Source organism: Gekko japonicus, unplaced genomic scaffold, assembly GCF_001447785.1.
Source record: "Gekko japonicus isolate JY-2015 unplaced genomic scaffold, Gekko_japonicus_V1.1 scaffold103, whole genome shotgun sequence".
Classification (NCBI taxonomy): domain Eukaryota; kingdom Metazoa; phylum Chordata; class Lepidosauria; order Squamata; family Gekkonidae; genus Gekko; species Gekko japonicus.
The window spans coordinates 1,418,908-1,430,062 of record NW_015160210.1 but is presented as its reverse complement, the minus strand read 5'-3'; the positions used below and the strand labels follow the sequence as shown (position 1 = coordinate 1,430,062).

The window sequence follows — 11,155 nt, the reverse complement described above, 5'->3', positions numbered from 1 at the left end:
AGCGGTCACTAAATGGGGCCACTCTAGCAAGGAAACTCTATGATCTGAAGGTTCCAAGTGGGAATATATGTGTACAGATGCATAGGAAGACAGTGTTGTATAGTGGTTAGAGTGTCGGACTGGGCTTGGGGAGACCCAGGTTCAAATCTCCACTCTTGCCGTGAAGCCTGCTGGGTGACCTTGGGCCAGCCTCCCCCCCTCTTTCTCTCTCTCTCTCTTCCTTTGCCTAGCCTACCTCGCAGGGTTGTTGAGAGGATAAAATACAGGAGGGGAGAATGATGAGCTCATTGGGGGGGGGGGAAGTGGCACTTAAAAATGTACTAAGTTAAATAAGCTTTGGCTGTCTCCTTTGCCCAAACTCTCCTCATTTCCTCGCCCAGAAGCCGGGCCTCTTTGAGGAGGACGTAGTCGGCGCCCAACTGAAGTACTCAGGGATTCTGGAGACCATCCGTATCCGCAAAGAAGGTTTCCCCGTCCGTATCCCTTTCAGGATCTTCACAGAGAGGTACGGGGAAGGGGGCTCTGGTCCGGGAAAGAATCATGGGGTCCCCCACAGCTGGGAAGGCACATTGGGTCTACCTGTACTGTGGCCCTCCATGCACATAAGAGAGATACCTCCACCTGTGTTAGGGACGCCTCCGCCTGGAAGAGGGCCCCTTGCAGATAATGGTGGAAAGGTGCTGAGGAAATTGCTGAGGTAATTTCCTCGGCAACCAGGTGTGTGGAATGTGTCGTCAAGTCTTAGCCAATTTATGGCAACCTCTTGGGTTTATTATTCCATCAAACTTTAATAATATATCCCCCCATGGAAAAAAATACAGCACTTACATATCAGGAAAGGAGAGAAAAAGGAGAGTCGTACCCAGTGTTCCCTCTAAGCTGAGTTAGTGTGAGCTAGCTCACAGTTTTTTAGCCTCTGGCGCACACGTTTTTGTCTTCCCTCAGGAAGGAGGGCTCCAGAGCAAACTAATCTATGCAGCGGGAAACAAGCTCAATTACCTCACCTGGAGGTTGGCAACCCTGTTACTCATAGAGTAATGGCGGGATCCAACCCTTCTTGATCTGAGCCTAGCACAAACTTGTACCACCCTTTCCTTGATCCTATCCCATACATACTCAGTAGGTAAAAGGTTCTGTCTTATTTCTGAAATGACATAATTAGACCCCCAAAATGGTCGTAAGCTTGCCATTTGGATGTAGCCGTTTCAAACCCCCTGAAAGCTTGGTCTCCTGACCCTCACATATTTGGGCCCTGAGTGATCAGAAGCGATCCAGAAGCTTGGAGGGAAAACATCGTTGAAGGCAGAAGTCACAGTTGTTCTAAGGAGAAATCCAAGATGGCGGTCTAAACAGCTCTGTTTGGGTTTGAATGGACTTGTGTTTCATGTTGGGTTAGATCTCACAGGGTTGCACTACCGTGCTGTTGGCAGCTTGTGACATGGTCCGTTTACTTCACACTGTTTTAGCCACTTCGATGTGTGACGAGCCTTTAGCATGAATTCCTTGTCTGAAAATCGATTTGGGACAGGTGCCCCTCACACCCTTGCCCTTCCTCCCCTCAGGTACCGCTGCCTCGTTGATCTCCGTCCTGACTCCTTGCCCGAGGGGATGTACTGTGTCAAAGTGCTAACCAAACTGTGCCCGGTCACCCGCGATATGTACTGCATTGGAGCGACCAAGGTATGGCCGCCGTTTTCCATGATCATAGCAGCATTCCCGAGGGTAGTTTGTGTGGTTTCCATCCTTTGACAACATCCCTGAAGGGTTCCCCTCCTCATGGTTGACTTCGTACGAAACATGGCTTCCTTCAAGGGCCAGATCTTTCAACTTTTCCCTCATGTCTTTAGGTCTTCATGAAGGAAACTTAATTTGTGGGGCTTCTGTCCTTTGACAACAACCCTGGTGGGTTCTTCTCCTCATGGATCACTTCATACCAAACATGGTTTCCCTCAGGGGCCTGATCTTTCAACTTTTCCCTCACGTCTTTACCTCTTCATGAAGGAAATTTCATTTGTGGGGTTTCAATCCTTTGACAATGAACCCAATGGGTTCCCCTCCTCATGGTTGACTTAATACCAAACATGGCTTCCCTCAGGTGCCTAATCTTTCGACTTTCTCCTCATGTCTTTAGCTCTTCATGAAGGAGAGCGTCTACCAGCAACTGGAGAGCCGGCGTGAGCGGATGGTGCAAATGGCAGTGCTGACCCTCCAGCGGTACACGCGGGGCTTCCTAATCAAGAAGCGCTTCTACGCCCTCCGCCACAAGATCATTCTCATCCAGGCCCGGTCCCGCGGGTTCCTGGCCAGGTGCTGAGCTGCCACACGGCCTCTCTCGGACAGATACAAACATGTATTTGGGGGGAGGGAGATGAATGGTGGTCCTCACCAGCTGCCTCAGTGTCCTAAAACACACTGAGGTAATGGACGCGTGTCCACATGGTAATATTTCAAGCAGAGAACTCTTAATATTCCATCAAACCAAACCACCCCCTCAGTGCGGAAATCCAGGGATGTCAGAGAGGATTCTGCTTTTGTTTCTTATGCGGAGAGGGTTTTTTAAAATGGGGGCCCCCACTTACTGAAGTGGTACACCTCATACCAGAGTTCAGTGTGGCCAATTGACTGAATTTTTTAATGGGGACGGTACACCTCAGACCTCAGTTTCGTTCGGCCAGCTCTGAATGAATTCTCTAGTCCAGGACAGTTTTTAATGGATTTGTCTGTACGTGGTAGGGTCCCTCCTCAGATGTTGTTGACTAGCAAGGTTACTTGGCTCCAGGTGGGCCCTGGAGTTTTCCTGGAATTATAACTGATCTTCGGTTGACAGAGATCAGTTACTCTGGAGGAAAGGGCAGCTTTGGAATGCGGTATACCATAGAGTCTAGGAGAAAAAGATATCCTAGGATGACGTCACACCCCCTCTGAGCTCCCTCTCCTCCTCAAACCCCACCCTCCCCGCGAACAATTCCCCAAATCTTCAGGAAGTTCCCCAAGAAGGATTTGGCAACCTGTTGACTAGACTTAAATTTTAGTCTCTGAAACCCTCTGGTAATAAACTGGGCACCTCAGAGTGGAAATGGACCTTACAGGAAATATGGAGCTGCCTTCCTCCCTCCCGCCCCATGTCCCATTCTCCCTTCTTCCTGTGATGTCATCACCTTGCATCCTGTCTCCAGCCTCACATCATTGACTGTTGCAAATGACATCACTGTGATGTCATATCGCAGGTTGTGTTATGCTAGATGTTATCAGGAAAAAAGGGTGAAGACCACCGACAGCTCCACAGATCGTGTTACATCTAATTCTGCTCCCATCTATCAAATAGTCCTTCATAAGCGATCCTATAATATATTCTCTCTATGGTATAGTGTGCTAGGCATTCCATAGGCCCAACCAGAGCCGAAACAAATTTGGGAGAGCAAAGTCCTTCCTCAGATTTTGAATTTTCTTGTACCTCAGAACCTGGATGTAGAAATACTTTCCCCCTCTCTGTGTAAACATAGTCCATCCCAGATCTGAAGACCATCTTGAATTCTCACTCCAGGTCAATGTTGCTAAGGTTTGGTGTGGATCTTTCCCCCTACGTAATACTGAGTGGGTTTCCTCTCTTTGCAGGCAAAAATACTCACGCCTGAGAGGGACCATCATCAAGTTCAGGTGCCTCGTGCGCATCTACGTGAATCGCAAGCGGTACCTCAAGGTGAGTCCTGTGTTGTGTGGTGTTGTGTGGATGTGGGAAGGGGAGCGCCTGTGCATCTGGAGGAAAAGGGAAGGAGTTTCCGTACAAAGTGAAAATGACAGGAATTGAATGCTAAGTTGTAGGATAATAGTGAGGCCATAGCGAAGGACAGATTCCCATGTCCCTTCATAAGAACATAAGAACATAAGAGATGCCAATGTTGGATCAGGCCAAAGGCCCATCCAGTCCAACACTCTGTATCACACAGTGGCCAGAAATACCAGGTGCCATCAGGAGGTCCACCAGTGGGGCCAGGACATCAGAAGCCCTCCCACTGGTGACACCCCCCCCAAGCACCAAGAAGACAGAGCATCACTTGCCCCAGAGCCCCTATCTATACCTTTTGGCTAATAGCCACTGATCGACCTCTGCTCCATATGCTTATCTAATTCCCTTTTGAAGCTGTCCATGCTTGTAGCCGCCACCACTTCCTGTGGCAGTGAATTCCAAGTGTTAATCACTCTTTGGGTGAAGAAGTACTTCCTTTTATCCGTTCTAACCCGACCGCTCAGCAATTTCATGGAGTGCCCATGAGTTCTTGTATTGTGAGAAAGGGAGAAAGTACCTCTTTCCCTACCTGCTCTATCCCATGCATAATCTTATAAACCTCGATCATGCCACCCCTCAGTCGTCGTTTCTCCAAGCTAAAGAGCCCTAAGCGCCTTAACCTTTCCGCATAGGGAAAGTGTTCCAACCCTTTTATCATTCGAGTTGCCCTTTTCTGCACTTTTTCCAAAGCTATAATATCCTTTTTCAGGTGTGGTGACCAGAACTGCACACAGTACTCCAAATGAGGTCTCACCATTGATTTATATAGGGGCATTATGATATTGGCTGATCTGTTTTCAATACCCTTCCTAATAATCCCCAGCATAGCATTGGCCTTCTTTATTGCAGTCACATACTGTCTCGACATTTTCAGTGAGTTATCCACTACAACTCCAAGATCTCTCTCTTGCTCAGTCTCTGCCAGTACAGATTCTTCAGTTCCTTGTGCATTTCCGTGCTTGTGTTGTTATATACCTGAAAACCTATGTGGATGTTTCTAAGGGCAGACATGTGGGTCTGCAGTAGGAGCTAGGTTCGAGTCCAGCGGCACCTTAGAGACCAAGAAGATTTCCAGGGTATAGTCTTCCAAGAGTCAAAGCTCCCTTCGTCAGGTATCTGAGCGTTGACTCTCGAAAGCTTATACCCCAAAAATCTTAAAGAGGTTTTGGGATCCACGTGGGTGGGAATGTGTTGATTTCCACACCTCTCCACCCGCACCTTGTATTATTTCCTTAGCGTATCCCCTCTCGCTGTTAGCCAAATGGGCTCATTACCTGTCATGCCAACACCCAATAAAGGACACAACCAGTGAGATTCCATAAGCAGACAGAACTTTTATTGCAATAAAAGGGGACTCCAGGTAGCCAAGATCCCAGAAGTCTGAATCTGATGTCTCTACCTTCATTTTTTATACATTGCTGTGAGCAATCATCAGACATGCACAGATGTCTGATGTGACATAGTTTGCATTTTCCTGGAATTTCACTGACCAGCAGACGTACATTCAAACATATGGTTTGTCCTTGTAAGTATTTCCTATTTTCTTGGTCCTGTGGTCTGGGGCTGTCCAGGTCCAGTTTCTCAAAACGGTCCCCAGACATTCCTTTTGCCTGTGACCGATGCTCCCTCTAAGCTGTGGAGTCTTGTGAGCAAAAATTCTACTTTGTGAGCGACTGGCATTAAAGTTGAGAGCGAGCGATTTGGCTACTGCATAAGTTAGTTTTCTCTGGAGCCTGAGCTAAGAGAAAAAGTGTGTGCGCTGGAGGCTAAAAAACTGTGAGCTAGCTCACACTAACTCAGCTTAGAGGGAACACTGCCTGTGACCCATTTGCTTGTCCTTCACCCAGTTCAGCCCCACATCCTCTTTTCCCTCGCCAGATGCTGGTAGTCTCTTAGTGATGTCTCTTAGCTCTAGCTGCATGCTACGATATATTTTTAGAAGAGGAAGAAGAGATTGGATTTATACCCCGCCCTTCACTACCCGAAGGAGTCTCAGAGCACCGTAAATCTCCTTTCCCTCCCCCTGCCCCACAACAGATGCCCTGTGAGGTAGGTGGGGCTGAGAGAGCTCTTTCGAGGACTGCTCGTGAGAGAACAGCTCTGAAAGAACTTGTGACTGACCCAAGGTCACACCAGCAGCTGTATGTGGAGATGTGGGGAATCAAATCCAGTTTTCCCCGATTAGAGCCCGCTCTCCTAACCACTACACCAAGCTTCCTAGCAGAGAGCTACTTTCTGGCTTTTCATAAAAGTTGTGTTAGACTTTTAGCCTTGTTACCTGAAATATAAGCTTTGCTACCTCGCCTGCCAGTGCCTACCCTCTGCCCAGGGCAAGGAGTAGTGCGCACAGGGGGAAATGGTGGCGAAGATCTCCGTGCGGAGGCTCTGTATCCACTGTGAATGCTTTTGTATAGGCAACAGGAAGGAGAACAAAAGTCTCCCCATATGGAAACAACCACCATTTCCACATAATTTCCCCAAAGTGGGGGGCAGGATACGAAATCCCTGCCCATTGTAGACCTAGATCGTGACATCAACTAACATGAATTAAATTATCCTGTGTGCTTTTGCCTCCGTTCCGCCTGGAGCAGGGAGATGAAAGAGAAAAGGCAGAATTCGGCCAATATGATGTGCGTCTGTGTGGCAATCAGAGAATCCAGATGCTCTCTTCCCATTGTCCCGAGTTTGCTCATTTGGACCATCTGGTCTGTTTGCGGTTTAGTGTTACAAAAAACCCACCCTTCTCTGAATGAATAGATCCAAAACTAGCAATACCTGTCTGGTAGGAGACTCTGCAAGCTTGCCTGCATGGTACCCCACCCTTACAGAGGGAACGCAGGTATAAAAACATCACAGGAGGGGACCCAGGAGGAAAGGAAAGCAGTTAGCAGAAGTAGGACTTCTGGGGGAAAGATTAAAATATTAGTGAAGAAACTGGGCCAATTGTACTGATGGTATTAATTGTGTTGGGAGACAACCTCACAACTGTGTTATGTGTAAAAGGCAGGCAGGCTCTCTCCAAATAGAGTGGTGTTTTTTCCCCCCTGACTTCAGACTGGAGCTACAAGGTTGCTTCCTCCAAAGGCAAAATTAGAAAAGGGCAGGGGAGAATGACTGATGGGGGGGGAGGGGGACAGTTTGCAAGAGAGATACATGCATGCTGTGTTCCGGTTTTTCAAACACATGGAAGTGTAAGGAAGACAATTCCCTAAACTTTCAGAAACGGCAGAGAACTTCGTGAAAAAAGAAAGGTGCTGGGAAAAAACCCACAGCTGGTCCCAGGCCAGAGGAGGAGGAGGAGAGAGAGAGACACGCAGAGTTGATGTAATGCTATATAGCCGTGTGCTGCCACCAGATCAGGAGTGGAGAGACGGGGAGAGAGACCCCTGCCATTCAGACCCCGTCCTCATGCTCAGTCAAGGGGGTTTACCACCGTTGCGTGCAGCTGACTCTTTCTTGGACCCCCCCTTTCCGAATGGATCCCTTGCATATCTCTCCTACCCTCCCACACTCTTTGGCGACACCTGTATCCCTTCTCCTAACAATAAAAGCATATTTGAATTGGAAATATTTGATTTGATGTAGGGATGTGTCCAAAAGTCTGGGAGGGGTTGATATGGAAGGGATTTGTGGGAAGGGGAGAGGGTGTTGGGGTGGGTCGGGGACGCTAATAAGGACTCAGAGACCTCGGATTGGCTGTAGAAGAGACAGCCCATTGGCCAGGAGGTATGATCTCATATTTTAAGTGGTAGGGGGGTGGAAGAGAGAGTGTACCGTTCTATTGGCTGCGGTAGGATTCCATAGGAAACGGGGACGTGATTCGATTGGCCCAGCTCAAGATTCCGTTGGTCCAACATTCCACAGGCAAGAGGGGATTGGCCCTTTGCTCCACAACTCTGTCTTTCGATGTCCGTGAGCCCTGAAGCCTAAATGGAACCTCCATGTTCTGAGGCACTGCACCTATACTTGGGCGGGGAAACAATAAGGGAAGGCTCCAGCCTCTTTACCCCACTTGTAAGTCTTCCGTGGGCATCCGTTTGGCTCCCGTTGGAGCCCTGTTGCTAGATGGAGAGTCTGATCCAGGGGCTGTGACAACTTTTGGGTCACTAGATGTGCTGGGTCAGCCGGTCACCACGGATGCCATGCACTGGAAACTGGATACACGGTCCAAAAGCAAGCCGAGCAACAGAGCCGAAGGTCAGAAAGCCGGGAAGTCAGTCGAAGGTTGCAGGAGCTAAGAGCGGAGGCTAACGGCCAGGATCAGGTCCGAGCAGGCACGGTTGCTTCCACCCTGAGGCAGGAGCGTGGGGGTGTTTATGGCCAGGTCCTCCCTTCCCTGGGAGTCAGTCTGCCAAGACTCACAGCCCCTCACATTGCCTTTGCAAGAACCACAGTCTGGCACTCCTCTTTCGCTCTTGCACATCCAGCCGCTGGCGTGCCCTGCGTCTGGGACACTCGGGAGAACTAGATGGGGACGCTGGCCTCAGGGTATCTCCACCGGGTGGGGTGGGGTGGGGTGCTGGGCCAGGCTCTGGATCGCTCTCTCCCTCGGGCTGCACCTCCCATGCAGCCGCTAGGGCCTCTTCTCCCTCAGGTGTTGTTAAGGGTTCCTCTTCTGGGCTGACCCCAGAGGAGGCTGGGCTGCTCTGTGCCTCTTCCTCATCTGGGGAGGAGTCAGCCTCAGCAGAGCCAGCGCCCATGACAGTAGATCCTCATTAGGAAGTTTACCACGGTGAACATAAGAAACATAAGAGATGCCAATGCTGGATCAGGCCAAAGGCCCATCCAGCCCAACACTCTGTGTCACACAGTGGCCAGAAATACCAGGTGCCACCAGGAGGTCCACCAGTGGGGCCAGGACATTAGAAGCCCTCCCACTGTTGACCCCCCCCCCCAAGCACCAAGATGACAGAGCATCACTTGCCCCAGAGCCCCTATCTGTACCTTGTGGCTAATAGCCACTGATGGACCTCTGCTCCATATGCTTATCTAATTCCCTTTTGAAGCCGTCCATGCTTGTAGCCGCCACCACTTCCTGTGGCAGTGAATTCCATGTGTTAATCGCTCTTTGGTCTCAACATGGAGAGAGCCTTGTGCGGTTTCCCAGTTGTTGTTGCCAATACAGTGCGGTGGCAACAGGACTTCAAAATAACAGTTCCCCTGCTGAGAGCCTCAGTATACCCCACCGACGTAATGGTAATTTCCAGTGGTTCTATTTTTTAAAAAATCAGCAAGTTGATATATTTGTGTAACAGGGTCTCTAAACTCCCAGCTTCCCCCCCCCCCTTTTATTAGAGAGCCCGTTTGGTGTAGTGGTTAGAATCGTGGACTCTAATCTGGGAGAACCAGGTTTGATACCCCACTCCTCCACATGCAGCTGCCGGTGTGACCTTGGGTCAGTCACAAGTTCTCTCAGAGCTGTTCTCTCAAGGGCAGTCCTCAAAAGAACTTTCTCAGCCCCACCTACCTCACAAGGTGTCTGTTGTGGGGACGGGAAGGGAAAGGAGATTGTAAGCTGCTCTGGGACTCCTTTGGGTAGTGAAGGGCAGGGTATAAATCTAATCTTCCACATGCAACTGCTGGTGTGACCTTGGGTCAGTCACAGTTCTTGAAAGAGCTCTCTCAGCCCCACCTACCTCACAGAGTGTCTGTTGTGGGGAGGGGAAGGGAAAGGAGTTTGTGAGCCGCTCTGAGACTCCTTTGGGTAGTGAAGGGCGGGGTATAAATCCAATCTCTTATTATTATTTTTATTTATTAAATTAGACTTTTAGACCAACCTCCCCTGTATGCACAAGTCTCAGGGCAGTGGACAACAATATATAGAAACACATTCACAAATCAATAAAACAGAAACAGTTTAAGACAATTTTGAAACAGTTTCAGATGGTGCTAAAAATGATCAAATTATACATTTACCGGGGCGGGGGGAGAGCAAAGCAAGATTGGGACTGTCACTGTCCACAATCATAGGCCTGGTGGAAGATCTCTGCCTTACAGGCCATGCGGAATTGCATTAGGTCCCGTAGGGCACGGATGTTATTCGACAGAGAGTTCTACCAGGTCAGGGCCAGGGATGAAAATGCCCTGGCTCTGGTCAAGGACAGCTGGATACCTTTTGGGCCAGGGATCACCAGTAAATTCTTATCTGCAGAGTGTAATGCTCTTCAGGGGGTATACCAAGAGCGCAATGTTCTGGAGCTATGCCTTTCCCCTTATATCTCCACTAAGAAAAGTGGCTAGAGGCCTTTTTTTTTAAAATTAAGCCAGGAATTCAGAGAACCTGAGACACTGCTTGCTATAGCATTACTGTTAATATAATAAATATAATATAAAAAGCCCCACTGTAGTGGCGAGGGGAAGGAAATGGCCGCCTGGGGAACAGGATTAGGGAAAACGGCTGCCGAGCAGGCGGGAAAGTTCAGATTGTCCCGTTCACAGGGCAGCCACCCAGGACTGCAAAGAAAGCTAATGCAATCTTAGGATGCATGAACAGAAGCCTTGTGTCCAGATCACGGGAGGTGGTAGTTCCGCTCTATTCTGCTATGGTCAGGCCTCACCTGGAGTCCCGTGTCCAGTTTGGGGCACCACATTTTAGGAAGGATGTTGACAAGCTCGAGCGTGTCCAGAAGAGGGCAACCAGGATGGTGAGAGGGTTGGAATCCACGTCTTACGAGGAAAGGCTGAAAGAGTTGGGTCTGTTTAGCCTGGGAAAGAGAAGGCTTAGAGGGGACATTATTGCAGTCTTCAAGCATCTAAAGGGCTGTCATGTAGAAGATGGAGCATATCTATTCTCTCTTGCTCCGGATTGCAAGACTAGATCTAATGGGTGGGAATTACAAGGGAGTCGCTACCGGCTAAATATCAGGAGAAGCTTCCTAACCACAAGAGTGGTTGAGCAGTGGAACAGTCTGCCTCTGGAGGTGGTGGATGCTCCTTCGCTGGACGTTTTCAAGCTGAGGCTGGACGACCATCTTTTGGGTATGTTGAAGGTATGTAGGGCTATCTTTCGGCTGTGCTCCTGCAGAGTGCAGGGGGTTGGACTAGATGACCTGCAAGGTACCTTCCAACTCTAACATTCTATGATTCTATGACAATGATAGGATAAAAGCTGGGGGGGGGGGACACACGAAGGTGCACAGACACACCTTGATTCTGAGGAGAAGCAGGGAGCCAAAAAAAACCACACCCCACTTTCCGACAGCATTGGACCCTGGGCGTATAACCTGTATGGTAAAAGGCCTAGGTTCCACATAGACCATTACACGTTATACACAACTTTCCCCTCCACCACCACCCCCCCGGCATCTCACGAGGCCTCCAGAGCCGCCCTAACAAAACACAGCAGATGCCCGGCGCCGGTTCTATCGG

At 49.4% G+C, this 11,155-nt stretch overlaps 1 protein-coding gene across 1 annotated transcript in view; it reads left to right on the top strand.

Moving 5' to 3' along the window:
* Positions 1-11,155, top strand: part of MYO15A (myosin XVA) — a 139,935-nt gene that overhangs the window by 40,995 nt on the left and 87,785 nt on the right. Inside the window, exons 23-26 of the mRNA XM_015409244.1 lie at positions 381-505; positions 1,563-1,680; positions 2,132-2,307; positions 3,616-3,700. Coding sequence (XP_015264730.1) covers positions 381-505; positions 1,563-1,680; positions 2,132-2,307; positions 3,616-3,700 — 504 coding nt within the window. The remainder of the gene's footprint in view (positions 1-380; positions 506-1,562; positions 1,681-2,131; positions 2,308-3,615; positions 3,701-11,155) is intronic.